The 15,493-nt window shown below is 39.0% G+C and overlaps 1 protein-coding gene across 1 annotated transcript in view; it reads right to left on the bottom strand.

Moving 5' to 3' along the window:
- The window catches only part of LOC129236982 (carbonic anhydrase-related protein 10), a 143,883-nt gene that overhangs the window by 21,919 nt on the left and 106,471 nt on the right, over positions 1-15,493 (bottom strand). Inside the window, exon 3 of the mRNA XM_054871326.1 lies at positions 3,216-3,352. Coding sequence (XP_054727301.1) covers positions 3,216-3,352 — 137 coding nt within the window. The remainder of the gene's footprint in view (positions 1-3,215; positions 3,353-15,493) is intronic.

Raw genomic sequence — 15,493 nt, 5'->3', positions numbered from 1 at the left:
GGTGTCCCCTTGACCGTTGTTAAAGGCAAACTACACAAGTTCTTTATAAAAAAAGCGCAAGACAGATGGAGGTCTGTCTCATCGTATGCTATTTCGAAAGCACTCTGGCCTTAATACGATATAAACAGGTGATGGGAGTCCCCCGCCATTCAAATTCCAAACTCATTGCGGTGTTCATCGGTCGAGCGGAGAAGCTTGGAATTCCGTAAAACCCCTATTGCAGAAGCTGTGGGGGTCCGGTAGAAATAGAGACTGTTGAACACTTTCTTTGCATATGTCCAAGTCTGGCAGTTAGGTGCTTGGGGTTCCTTAGTGTGCCTTTCGGGGATAAACTGATGCAGTTCCCCAGCCTAGATCCCTTTTCTCTCCTCCACTACATCAACAGCACTGGATGGCTGTAGACTGTTCTCTCTTCCCTAAATTTTTTTTTGCGCAGGTAGTGGTCCACATTATGGTATCAAAACGGCACGTGAGTGCTATTTGTAGTCTGGGCTATTCTTGCCATCTAACCTACCTACCTACTTACTCAATGCTACAAGTAAGGTAGGCCAACTTTCTTCAAAATCAGAATAGAAGAATTAGTTGGTGTTTATGGGCTATAACGCAGCCAAGTACCGCAGCATAAAATAAATAAATAATTGGCGCGGACACGTCTGTTAAGTGTTTGGCGAGCTCCTCCTCCTATTTGTGGTGTTCATCTTGATGTTGTTCCTCAAATGGAGAGACCTAAAATTTTCAGCCAACTCCGAACGCCAAATGCCTTTTATCAAGAGCTTTTTCATGGGAGAAATACACTCGTAGGCTTGCCTTTGCCTGCTGAGGGCGACCGGAATTATAAAAAAGCGGTTTTCTATTATTTGATGTTCACGCACGAAGATTCAAACCTACGCACTCCCGAATGGTAGTCACGCACCAACCTATTCGGCTACGCCGGTCGCATTGCAGCCAAGTAAAAAAAAAGAAGGGGCTTTGGATTAGCGAATGACGACCAACGGTGGCTAATTGAAGTGCATTGTTATTAACGATTCAAGCTACTGATGAATTTCCCCTGGTGTGTGATATTGAAACCAGAGATATCTGCAGGTGCAGCAGAAAAGTGAGAGCCCAGAAGTCTAAATCTTTGCCCGGCGAGAGCAGGGCAGCTGAGAAGAAGTTACTAAAATAATTTCAACTCATCCGCCACACAGGAGAACTTGAAGCTATCCTACGTGTCGTCGCGTGGACACCTACCGAACAATGTCCAATAAGGACACCTACCAAATTCGAGAGCTTCGGCTTCGTTAGCACTAGAAGTCCCCTCGAGCGCACCCGTCCTACCCATTTCCAGAAGGATCTCGCGACTTTGCATGTTTGCGCACTAGCCCAGCGCTCGCTCAGTTGACGCGAGGCCCATTTTTCGAAGAGTAGACCACAGATTCTCAAGGGAACCTCAATACTCTCGTTTTGTGATGAAATCGTCTTTAGCTTATTTTTTGCTGTGTTTTTTATTTCCTCTTTAACAGTCGGTATTTTGAGATCCCCGTGAATTTGGGCGTTGGAGACATACAACGGAAAATTTATTAACTCCCAGAGTATTTTAGGCTGAATTCTCTGTAGTATTTCGATATTTGCGTTGGCTGAAGTACTCCATAGCTGGGCACCGTATGTCCAAGTTGGGTTTGCGACTGGTCTTTTACAAGAGGATTTTGTTATGTAGCGCCAATTGGGATTTTTTGGTTAGTAACCAGTAGAGAGAATTAAGTTTTAAACCCAAAGCTTTTCTTTTGGTGAAGATGTGAGTTTTCCAAATGAGTTTTGAGGCCATATGAATGCCTGTGGGATCTCGATGCCATTGAGCTTTATTGGAGCACAGTGTTCACGTCAGGTTCTAAATGTTACTTGATTAAGTCTCGTATGCTTTGATACACCAATTTTGTAGCTCTTGGGTAAAATTATCGAGAAGTTCGCAATTTAGAGATGCTTTGTTTGCGACTTCGTCTACAGCTAGGGCAACTGTATCATCGGGTAATATTCCGATTATGGCACCTGATGAGGCAATCAGATCATGCGCGAATAGCAGGTATAATATGGGATCTAGGACATAACCTTGACGCACTCCATCTTTTATTTTGTGGAGATTGGTTACTTCATCGCCTTGTTTGACAAAAATTACCTATCGGGAAGATACGAGTTAATAAAGTTATGCCAAAAGAATGTTGGCAAGAATCTGTATTTTTTTACCAAAGCAATATCTTAATTATAGCACAGATATCATATTGACCGAACTTAAACCCCTGTGACTTTTACTTGCCTTCAAAAGTGAAAAGACACACGGAAGGATGGAGAATTGTCACGTTTGAGGAGGTAAAGACTGCATCGCCGGAAGAGCTTAGCGACATACCAGAGAAATACCTTAAGAATTGGAGAAAAATGCTAACACAAGTATAGGTATTACATAAATCTGTGTCCTTGGCCCCCTTCAAATGGATTTCTTGATTAAATAAATATTTTTTGGGAATAATAAAAAGTCGCCTTTTGTTTTCAATAAATTTCATATACTGATTTAGGAGGAGTGGCTAGTTGCTGACTTCAGATGTTTCACCGACTACTTCATCGTTCATATCAGACTGAATTAGCATTTATGCCAGATGGTTCTACCTACTGGGACAGGATTTCGGCAATGAGACGTCGGCTACTTTATGTGAATTTGCAGCTTTAAAAAAAGTTGCAGCTGATTTTAATTCAGTTGAGACTGTGACTAACAAAGGCCTTTTAGGTTAAACAAGTCAGTTTATAGGTGACTTCGTTTAGTTATTGGGAAATGGACGCATGAGAAATTACGAAATATCTTCTATGTCATAATGTCTTACTGTTTCGGGTATAATCAACATTTTATCTAAGAGTCTACACTATTTGCGCTTGTACTAAGACCGGAACAGAAATATGACTCTGCAAAAGATTCTAAAAATGATTACCAATCTATAAAAGTATGCGATAAAATGATGTGGAATAAAAACTAAAGGAGAATAAGACAGACATTTAAAAATGTTTTTCATATGTGCGTACAATTACATAAACTTTTTGAGAAATGTTAAAATATGCCATATATTGAAATTTTTTTCTTACAAAGTAGAAGGGATGGAGGAATTTTCATACCAAGAATTTGTGAAAAAATCATACTTAAAATATAAGTTTTTTTTATAGTAAAAATAGTTTCATAACTTTTCATCTCTTACCTTGTGCTTATCGATGTGCAACGGCCGCAGGTATGGGTCGAATAGTAATTTGTCTGGCACTACGTCTATCGGTGACTGACGTCGCCCTTTATTACACATATTCCATTGTGGATTGATAAGGCCCCAAAAGCTTGGTCCTATAAGAAATAGAAGATATAGCATCAGCTTCAAAAATTTCATTTTTGAATGCAGAGAGTTGTTGGTTAATGTTCGTCTGGTGGCACTTTTAACGCATGTTTTATTTACATCAAGAATTAATATAATTCTCTTTGCGTCAGCTAATATATTTTTAAGATTTTTAAATTTAAATTTTGCTCTTCTGAAAAATTCTAGGAAGAAAAATGTGTCTAGAATTGCGTTTAATGAAAGGCATTAAGGGGTAACACCACTGTACACGCGTAAAATAAACACGATTTTTAAAGAATTTTTTTGTATAGAAGGAAAGGGAAAACAATCACTCTGATTTGGGAAGTTATTACTTATATACTAAAATACAAAACTACAAAGTTTGATCGAAAAATTTTACAAAATGGCGGCATAGGAGACATTTTTGTAATGTGGTTTCTCTTGAAAGAGCTCCGCGGCACGCAGCACAGAGGGTGCAAATTTTAATCTGGAACAAACAAACATTTTTTTTCTTAATCTAGATAAGAATAGCTAGAGAAACACGTAGGGGATTTAAAAAATATTTATTTTTGTGGAATTAGCAAGCATTTGAAGGAAAAAACTCTATTTTGGACTAAAAAAACGGCACTTAAATAATTATAACAATCGTTTAAATTAATCTATCGAAAATCCCCTACGCTCTTCTCTTAAGAAGGTTATTATACAGACGTAGTGAAAAACCTGATTAAAAATATTTAAAATTGTTTGAGTTATGCTGCGTGCCAATTTCAGAAAACGTGTTTTGAGAAAAACGCGTTTAAAGTTTGGAAATTTGGAGAAGTCGTTAGGTAGCAGTCACTAACGCTTGGTTAAAAGCTTAAAATATTTATGAAATAGACTTCGGTAACGTATACAACTTTTTGTTCTGTATTTTAAAAGTTTCAAAGAATTTTTTAAGCTTATAAAAAAAATCAATTTTTTGAAATTTCTACAGTGGTGTTACCCCTTAAAAACTATACTGTTTGATTTTCAACCGGGATGACTTGATTTGTTGGTGGTAAAATTTACAAGAAATACATATTTTTGTCGTAAAATATTCGCCGGGGTTTATAAAAGCTGCTGTGAACTAATACATTGTCATATAGTCGTATAGCCAATACAAATTTTATTCTAATAAAGGGTGATCAATTTAAAGATATCGGATTTTAAATTGAATTAAAACAACCGAAATGCAAATTAATTGGACAATCTTGGTAGATACCTAGGAAATAAGACTTTCAGCTATTAGTCCACAGATGTCGCTTGGAGAATTTTTAAACCTTCCCAAATGTCTTGTTTTTTCGTCTGTCATCTGTCAATAATATTCAGTTCATTATTTGTTACATTTCACACAACAATGCATTTTTGTCGCTCTTAAAAATGACGAATTTCGTGCCTTCAAACTACGATTTGCGGACATTGTTGATTTTCTGTTATCAATTGAAGAAAATCCCTTCTCAAGCTCCTCAAATGCTTATAGAAGCTTATGGTGGACATGCTCTTAGTCGAGCACAGTGCTTCAGGTGGTTTGAAAAATTCCGAAGTGGTGATTTTAGCGTGGAGAACGCGGACCACCGAAAACGTTTGAGGACGCCGAATTGCAAGCATTGTTGGATGAAGATGATGGTCAAACGCAAGAAATGATGGCAGGGCAGTTGGGAGTGACCCAAAAAACCATTTCCAAACATTTGAAATAGTCGGAAGATGCGTGCCGCATGAACTGACTTGATGACAAAGCACCACCACATCGAACAAGAGCGAGCCGGGATTTGGTGGAGACGTACGATTGGGAACCGCTGGTGCATGCGGCTCACTCACCACACTTGGCGCCTTCTGATTATCATTTGGTTGCATCGATGGGCCACGCACTTTCCGAGCAGCGCTTCAATTCTCACGAAGAAGCCAAAAATTGGCTCAATGATTGGTTTGCGGCCAAAGACGTCCAATTTTTTCGGCGCGGCATCCACAAATTGCCTGAGAGATGGGAAAAATGTGTCGCTAGCGATGGCTATTATTTTGAAGATTAAATTTCTATCATTTTTTGTTAATAATTTTTTGAAATTGAAAAAAGTCTCATTTTATAGGTATCTACCGGTAATTATTTTTGAGTAGAGCCATTCATGACATTTATTTTTTAAAGGTAATACCTTTCAAATGTTGGCTTCAACTGCGCCGTGATTCGGCTATTTGTAAACACCAATTTTGAATGACTGGGGGTAAATCGTGAATAACTTTAGTAATGTTGGCTTCCAATGCCTCAATCGAAGCTGGTTTATTTGCAAATCATTTAGGCTTTATATACCCTCACAAAAAAAAATACCAGTCTAACGGTTAGACGCGATAGAAGTGAAACCTTCCGTAAAACAAACTGAGAGAGAATGAGACAAAAGCAGCATTAGGAGCAGGATAATTATAGGTTCATTATAATATTGCTATAAAGTTCATATTTTATTTTCTTCATTTTATTGTTATTCATCCTCAATGTTTTCAATTTCAACAAATGATACGAGTGGCTTATGATAGCTAAAATATGATACAAATGCTTTGGTTTCGATGTTGTCAACATATCTTTGAAATACCGCGTCAATGGTTGTTTTTGATCGTGTTGTCGATTCAGTGCGATTGTTACACATTTTTAAATTAAATGTTGTATTGAGAACGTCAATTAAAGGAACCGCTGTGTCCAATGCAAAATTTACGTTAAAATCGCCACTTAAAATCATTGGAACTTTATCGTAATCTTTTCTAATATAAGTCACACAGACGTACTAACATACACGCAAACATTCGTAGGACGCTTGGTTTGAATTTTTTATACATATGTATGTATGCTATACTATGGCCTAGCCTATGTACGTACATACATATTTGTGTTCTGAACTTCCAGCAAAACAATGCTTATTAATATACACATATGCATCTACATACAACCGCACACACAGGCCACTCACTTTATTCCTGTAAATGCGTATGTCGTCCAAAGCTAAAATTCTATGCCTAGCGACTACAAGAACAAAATGCATTAATAGGCGCAGGCGTAGCGGCCATCATCCTAGTTGCCATAGCGCTGAACAGTCGCGGCGGCGCCGAACAGTTTCAACTATTGTACTGTGCAACAAAAACTCATCATCAAAAAATTGATTTATAAATTCGAGCTCATAGTTCTAAGAGCAAGTACTTTCATTCATAAAACGAGCCGCCCATATGCTAATTTTCTCGACAATTCGAAAATAGTCAATATTGGAATATTTCGCGTAGAATTATTTGCCAATATTCAATTTTTGTCAAGTCGAGTGCCCGCGGCTCCGTAAATATGTTTGCACCCATATATGTATGTAAATATATGTTTCTAAATGCTCGACAACCGCAGCTGCCTGTTCAAGGTTACTGTACATTAGGCCGGGTCGATTTGTGGGAAGGCAAAAAAATCGCCCATTGCTCTGTGAAAATCATATTCTAGGGATCAGAATAAGAAATTTTGCCGAAGGAACCATACCTCTAAAACGATTTCTGATGTCCCCCAATATGGGTCGAACTTTTTAGTTTCTTTTCTATAACTCACATTCATTCATTTACATATGTTCTGACTAAATAAATTTCTTAAGAGAAAAAATAGATAATATTATAAATAAATAAAAATAAAGAAAAAACATAGCCATTTAGCTGATTTTTTCATGTAAAGGCCAAAAATGGTGATATTTTGAAATTGGGGGACATCAGAATTCGTTTTAGAGGTATGGTTCCTTCGGCAAAGTTTCTTATTTTGATCCCTAGAATATGATTTTCGTAGAGCAATGAGCGATTTTTAAATCGACCCGCCCTACTGTACATGCAATGCTGTGCCTATGAATGTGCGCTGTGCCTATGAATGCGCGCTGGATTTCTTGAGAAATTTTACCGTATGTTTTGCTGTGGCGAGGCACATATGTACATACACACAACATATATACATATATCCGCATATATACATACATATATAAATTCACAAATTTAAATTTGCTTATGCCATCCTTCTGTGTGCCTGGTAATGAAGCATTTTCTATACATACATATATATACGTATATCTTTTTTCTTCTTCTTTTTGGTGTCGCTTTTTCGTTTCATCGAGTCTCAAATCACTCCCAACGATTCTAAAGAAGTTTTCACTTCAAAAGTTCAAAGGTGTGATATCAAATGACTTTGGTGGCCAACCCACTCTTCCGAGTCGAGAGATAAATCGCTCACCGAAACGACGACATAGCTGTTTCACGGCTGTTTGGCAAGTAGAGCCGCCTTGCTGGAACCAAATATTGTGGAGTGTTTGGCCTAGCTAGTCTCTTCCTATTTGTGGTATGTGTCTTGATTTTGTTCCAGAAACGAAGAGACCTACACTCTTAGGCGGACTCCAAATATTAGGTGCGCAACTAGGTTCACACTGTTTTTTTGATGAAAATATATACAACTTTATTCTGAAATAAGAGGCCGAGGCGTTATCATGTTGTAGAATCACTTTTTCATGCCTCCCCGCGTATAACGGCCGCTTCTCGCGCAGTGCTCGCCTCAATCGCATCAAATTAAGTCGATACCGAACCCCACTCATTGGTTCGCTTGGTTTTAACAGTTCATAATAAATAACACCAACATGATCCCACCAAATACATAGCATAGCCTTTGCAGCGTGAATATTCGGCCGAGGCGACGACGTAGAAGCATGGCCGGGTAGTCCCCATGACTTTTTTTCTTTGGATTGCTGTAATGAATCCATTTTTAATCACCCGTCACGATGTGATCAAGGAAACCCTTCATTTTTTGCCGCTGGAGCAGTTGTTCACAGGCGAAAAAACGACGTTCAACATCCCTTGGTTTTAGCTCACAAGGAACCCAAGTCCCCTGTATCTGAATCATTCCCAAAGCATGCAATCGCTTGGAAATGGATTGGCGGGTAACTCCTAATACTGAAGCAAGCTCTTATTGCGTTTGTCACGGATCCTCATTGAGCAATGCCTCCAATTCAGCGTCTTCGAAGGTTCTTGGCCTTCCTTCACGCAGACGGCCGTGAACATTAAAATTACCGTCTTAGAAGCGACGGAACCAATCTCGGCTCGTTGTTTCCCCTTAAAGCAGCATGAGGATAATATGAGGATAACACGTCATCGCACCGAGCTCAAATTGTGCTGGATTATTTGACCAAAACTAAGTAAATCCCGTCGTGCAAGCACCGTATTCACTTGATATGGCTCCGTGAGACTTCTTTTTGTTTCCCAAGTTAGAGTTACCACTTCATTGAAGAATATTTCAGTCGATAGAGGAGATAAAAGAGAATACGATGAAGGAGCTGAAGGCCATCCCTGGGTTAAACGTTGGTACATCTGTGTTGCTTCAGGCCGGCCATATTTTGAAGGAGATGAATTAAAATTTGCCTGAAATTTGCTACTTAATTTGCCTGTAATGCAGCAACTTCGGTACAGTTTGCAGGCAAGGCGAAGATATGCGCACGCCAAGAAAGTGTATAAGTTAACAAACTCGAAAATTCTGGGACATGGCGAGTGGGGGAGTACTGATGCGACAGGAGTGGCTCTCTTATCAAATGATGTAAGCAGTGGGTGGTCACAAGCAGATGCTACGTTCGACGTATTGCATTAGAACAGAAACTTAGAGTCTAGTACTCAAATGGCCTGTCGACGAATTACTTATCGGCAGTACGGGGGATCGGTACTTTGACGGTAGGAGATTTAGTTCGGGCTAGAGTCCCACACTGACGTGGTGAGGTAAACGCCAAAAAAATTGGGTCTAAAAAACGCCCCAAAGAGTAGACACCAAGGAAATATAACGCCAAAAAGTAGGCACCAAAAATATATTTCCTACAAGTTTGCACCAACAAACAAGCGCCAAAAAGTAGGCAGTGTTTTTTCTCATTAGAAATTAGCAACCACAAGGAAAAACTCAAGAAAAAAAAACCTATAGTGTATCTAAAACATATACAAGGTATAGCTCTCTCTCTCCTTTTCCTGTACCTTATATCTTTTTTCTCTTTCGCGGAACGAAAATGCTCAAAACGTTGCATGGCCTTGAAATTTTACTCTCCATTCTCGCTCGTCCATCGACGCCTAAGAAGTTTCACTTCAAAAACCGTTTGATCGTCATGCTACTTCAATCCACAGCCCCTTTCCTTCTTTTTTCCCCCTGTTTGGCCCCTCTCCCTCAATTTTTCCTCTATATAGCATTACAATCAAAGAATTTCATTTTTTTCCAAGTGGGCTCTTACACCAACATACATTTACCCTAACCTAACCTAACCTAGCCAGTCATTGAACTACTTAAATTCGCTAAGTTATAAATTTAAACATTTTTTATTGCAGTCAGTTAAAATTCAATGCTCGCCCTTCAAATACTTTTGCCACTTTTAATTACTCCCACTTTAAATGCCGTCAATGGCAAATGGCAAGCAGAATCGTCGTGGTGCTATCGCCAATGTGAAAGTCAGCCGCCAGTGTGCGGAAGTTTATCCAATGCCAGTTGATGGATTTGCTGGCCGCGAATAGTTGCTTGCCAACTACACCGCAAACTCCAACAATTGCAGCGACAACAACAACTCACAATCTGACTGAGGTGAATGAAAGCGCGCTGCCATTTATTATCCTTTCCCATCAAAGTGAATGCGCGTATAAATAAAATGTCATGAAAGTATATTTTGTAAATATTGCATGCCGATGTTTGTGCAGTTATTGTAAGTACAAACATGTACGTATTTGTTGTTGCACATAGCGGAAATATTAAATTTTTATTCATTGCACGCATATCCAGCTGTCATTCCTATCCAATCCAACAGCCGTTAGTCGTTCAGGCTCGTGTGTTTGTTCGTCATTCACTCCTTTCAAATGACCAGCTGTCTGTGAGTTCGTACGTTGAGATTTCAGTCATTGTGTAGTTTGTATACACATGTAAATATGTGCATGTGTAGGTACGTACGCCGCTCTGTGATTGCGCTTACATGCGAACTTTTCGACAGGTCACATGTCATTCATGTCAACTCATTGCGGCTGAGCTCACTTCTGGTAAATGGTAAATGCAGTTACGCACATACACACACACGCATACACACACACATACTTGATATACTTTCACGATATGTAGCGGGTGTTTTGTTGTTGTTTGTGGTAAACTATTTTTTGTAAGCTGTAAGCAAATACAAAACGTTAATATTTTCGCTTTACTGGCTTTAAATTTAAGGACATTCAGTGTTTATGACTATTTTTTGTCAAATGGCTACCTTTCGCATGTAGAGGCCTTCTTTGGCGGTCGCGAAGGGATGGTCGAATAATTTGTATAGTATTACTAATTTTTCCGGTAAAATAACGCTAATAACCCACCCGAGGCCGACTTATAACTAATTTGTGAGATCGGTGACCTAAAGGACTAACGCTATTTTATTTGAAGTTTTTTAATTCTTTTAGAGCTTACAAATATGGTTATTATAGCGTCAAATTGGCGCCTAAGTTCTTGGCATCTAATGCCCATAGTTTCATTTCGAAGGTAATTTGATATCAAATGGAGTAATCCAGAGTGTCCAAGAATGAAATAGGTTTTGGAGCCGGAGGGTACACAAACGATAGTGATGAGTATCATTAGGCTTTGGGAGGAATGGTAACTGTTTCTGCCATTCTGAACTACCAGAACAGATAATTGAGAGTAGCTGGAACGGGGTAACAGATTGAAGTCTTTAATGAGAGTCAGGCTGCCTTGCAGGCCTTGGAGAACTCTAGGTAAACCTCAAGTATTGTTCAAGAATGTAAGAAGAAGCTTAATTCTGTTGCAAGACACAATAAGCTTGTTCTTATATGGGTTCCAGGACACCGCAGGGTTCATGGAAATGCAATTAGCGATGAATCGGCCAACTGGAGATCAGCGGTTACCCACAGTGACCAGAACCAATAATCGAAATCCCTTCTGCGGGAATCACGAATTAGATCAGCGATTATGCATGCAATTTACATAAGGAGCGATGGTCCGGTCTAGAGCATTGCTGAGTTCAAAGTGTTTTGTGACAAGTCCGAACAGAAAATTGTAGAACTTTCTTCTAAAACTTGAAAGAAAGGACGATCGGTTGATGGTCGGTATTATTACAGGACACTACCCATGGGGGCAGCATATGACCACTATTGGAATCATTGAGGACCCGATGTGTCTGTCTTGCTTGCAGTAGGCAGATATCAGGGAGCACTTTCTCTGTGAGTGTCGTGCGCTTGCTAGAGCAAGGCTAGGAAATTTGAGTTCCGAAGTCATGAGAATGAGTCAAATTCGTTCTCTCAAAATGGAGGATGTTTTCAGATTTGCCTATAGAAAGTTATCATAGGACTAGTTATCTCTGTCTTTATCTCTGATCTATCCTATCTACTTCTTTCTGCCACTTCTCTCCTTTCCTCCTTGATTATCCTTGACCTTTTTACTCTCCACAGCTTTGAATGCAATGGGATGTTTAGCCAGAGTGTTTTAGGAGGTACCAAATCTCTCGGTGCTTCTTGGCTCGCCTTTTCAAATAAAACAAAATGTTTAAAGTTCAAGCTTTAGTTTCATATAAATTGAAGTTTTTTACTAGACTTTCGGGAAAAGGAGGGAGAGAAAAACTAGTTTAGGAACTAGTAAACTAAAAACTAGTTTTACTCTGTTTCAACGCCCAAATTTCGCAAACCATGAAATGAAGTGTACTTTTGGGCACCAGAAATGTATCAAAAAATAAATCGTAAATCAGTTTTGATCGAAAAACATAATAAAAAAAAAATCGAATAAAAAAACGATCTAACACAGGTCTATCGAACTCAGTACACTAAAGAACGATTTATATTTTTACTGCATTCACTGACTGTAAAGTGTCTATGCAAAGGCACTATCCAAATCTCCACCCTTGCCGCCAAAACTGATTGCATTTGGGAGCAAAGAATATGGCTCAGTGGATAAAACTTCAGATCATGAGAACCTTGACGGTAATGTAACAGATGAATATTTTACAGTCCCTAGCCATCTGAGAATTTATGAAATTACAGCTAAGCTGAGAAAGTGAAAAGTCTAATAGTCAGGGACTGCGAGTAGCCTATTAAAGGACGCACTAAATGGAGTATTTAATTTGGGCAGAGAAAACTTACGATCCTTCACTGGGGTGTTCTTGGTTTCGCCATGACTCTGGGTAAACTAAACTTTCTCATAGTTGGCTACTTAGATGTTGTAAACTTTAAATCATTTGAAATACGCATTAAAAAAGCCTGAGAAGGTGGTAAAATTTATTAAATACCTCTATATATAGGGCGAACGCCATGCGTCATGGATAATATTTGAGATTGCAGAGTACAGGGGCATTGTACCGGATACATTTTTAGGAGCTTAAGAAATTAAAATGATAATATAAAACACAAATATTGTTGGAATCAATTTTTTATTATAAAGGATGGTTAAGTTTCAAGGGGTGGTGTTGATTTTGAATAAATACAATTTTTTTAGAAATTATTGTCATTTCTCTTTACTATGTTAAAATTGCTATAGCTCAATTACACATGGAATAAAATATCGCGACCTCGGCGGCACACATCCATCCGATGGTCCAAATTTTCGATGACGCTGAGGCTTAATTGAGGTTCTATGCCGTTAATGTGGCGAATTATCTCATCTTTTAGCTCTTGACTTGTTGCTGGCTTATCGATGTACACCTTTTCTTTCACATTACCCCAAAGAAAGAAGTCCAACGGTGTCAAATCACATGATCTTGGTGGCCAATTGACATCACCGCGACGTGAGATTATTCGGCCATCGCGCAAAAGAGCCATTGTTTCGTTAGCTGTGTGACAAGTGGCACATCCATATCTTCCAATTCGGGCCATAAAAAGTTCGTTATCATCTCACGATAGCGAACACTATTCACAGTAACTGCCTGACCGGCCTCATTTTGGAAAAAATACGGCCCAATGATGCCGCCGGCCCATAAACTGCACCAAACAGTCACTCTTTGTGGGTGCCATGGTTTTTCGGCAATCACTCTTGGATTATCATTCGCTCAAATGCGGCAATTCTGCTTATTGACGAATTCACTGAGGTGAAAATGTGCCTCATCACTGAAGATGATTTTCTTCCAAAATTGGTCATTCACTGTCGCCATTTCCTGCCACCATTCTGACCATTGACGACGCTTGAAATGGTCAAGAGGCTTTAGGTTTTGAGTCAATTGTACCTTGTAAGCGTGTAAATGCAAGTCTTTATGCATAATGTTCATCAACGATGAGCGTGAGAGGTGCAATTGTTGGGCACGACGACGAGTTGAGGTGAACGGCTCTTAAACCACACTATCACGAACAGCAGCAATATTTTCTGCAGTACGAGCTGTACGAGCATGCACTGGTGTTTTCACATCTCCTACAGACCCGGTTTGCTCAAACTTTTGCACAATTTTTCCAATTGTACGCACATTTGGACGGTTCAATTGACCGAAAAATCACGAAGTGCGCGATATGCATTTTGATTTGAACGCCCGTTTTCATAATAAGCCTGAATAACTTTAACGCGTTGCTCGATTATGCCTCTTTCTATGGTTCAAATTGAATTAATCTGAAATTGAAAAATGTCACATCAAATGCAGAAAAAAATTTGACGTATAGGTGTGTTTCACATTTAACATCGGGCCTTAAAATTTAACCGCCCTTTATAAGTAATTTGAAAGGTGAAGTTAGCTATGGCAGTTATTCTAATGATGTTTGGCTTTGTACAATAAAATAATAAAGACATTTCATATTTCTTTTTTCTTTCTTGTTTTAGTAATTAATAAATTTTTGGGGATTGCTTGGACCTAGTGTTATCCAAGAGATTTACGGTGCCAAAGATTTACGGTGACATATACCTAGCGCAGCGAATAAAGACCCGTCGGCGTTTTTGAAAGTAGCAGAGGAAGAGGAAGTTTGCCTTTGCGTTGGAAAGATCAGCTGAAGGACTTGGCTTCACTTGGCGAGTTCTCTGACGCCGGTTAGCACGAGAAAGAAACGACTGGCGCGCTTTGTTAAACTTGGCCAAAATCGTTACTGCGCTATTCATGAAGAAGAAGAAGCTTTGACGTTCTGCCGATAAGCCAGCACAAATTTTTTTATTTTAAATTAAGTTTAGCAAACTTTGGTTTTGGTGTGGTACAGCACAGCTTGGCGTCTAACTTCATGCCCAAGTACTTTGCAGTGCAGGCATGAGAAATGTCTATAGAAAATATACGAACGGGTTTGAATAAATTTTTTTTTTTTTGTAAAATTTACGTTTCCCGATTTAGTTACATTAAGACTTACTTTCCGCGTTCTAGTCCAATTTGTTGTTTGCTTAATCAAAGCGCTCTCGTTTTCACCAATAGCGAGTACACAGGTATCATCTGCAAATATCGTTATTTGACAGTATTTTGGAAGTGATCAGATTTCTTTGTGTACAACAAGTCCGGAATAGGCCCAAGTATGTTGCCGTGAAGAATATGGTCTGTCCATGTTTTATGCGAAAACATCGATCGTTGATATAAGAAACATTATTGGTCAGTTAACTGCATCGGAAGACACTACGTCTTAAGTTTGTACATCAGTCCCTCATGCCAGGCTTTATGGAAAGCCTGTGCTACAGGTGAACGATATGAAGTGTTACCTATTCAAAACACCATCACTTTTTTGTGCTAAATTAGTTTTTAATGATTTCAAAGACAAAATTGCTAAAAAATGATTACAATTTTAACATATATTCACTTCAGCTCGATATGACCACCTCTTGCCTTGACTATAGCCTTCAAACGGACAAAACATAAGTTGCATGCTGCACGAATGTGATCTTGGGGTATTTGGGCCTATTCTCGTATAATCGCTTTCATCAGCGCATTCATAGTGACATATTTTTTAGTCCTCACCTTGCTCTCCAAAATGGACCAGATGAAATAGTCCATCGGATTTGCGTCTGGCGAATTCGAAAGCCATTGTGTGACGAAATGAAGTGTGGAACATGATTTTTTAACCATTCTTGAAGCCCAGTCCTGTTGGAACGTCCATGGTCTACGGCACTGATAAAGCATAGGCTTAGCGTGGTTTTAGAAGTGGCAGATCTACCTTAGGAGCCATCCAAGATGTAATAGTTAGCGTAGAACATGCCCAGGCAGGTA

Source organism: Anastrepha obliqua, chromosome 2, assembly GCF_027943255.1.
Source record: "Anastrepha obliqua isolate idAnaObli1 chromosome 2, idAnaObli1_1.0, whole genome shotgun sequence".
In the NCBI taxonomy this organism is placed as follows: domain Eukaryota; kingdom Metazoa; phylum Arthropoda; class Insecta; order Diptera; family Tephritidae; genus Anastrepha; species Anastrepha obliqua.
The sequence above is the reverse complement of the archived record's forward strand: the minus strand, read 5'-3'. Positions and strand labels throughout refer to the sequence as shown.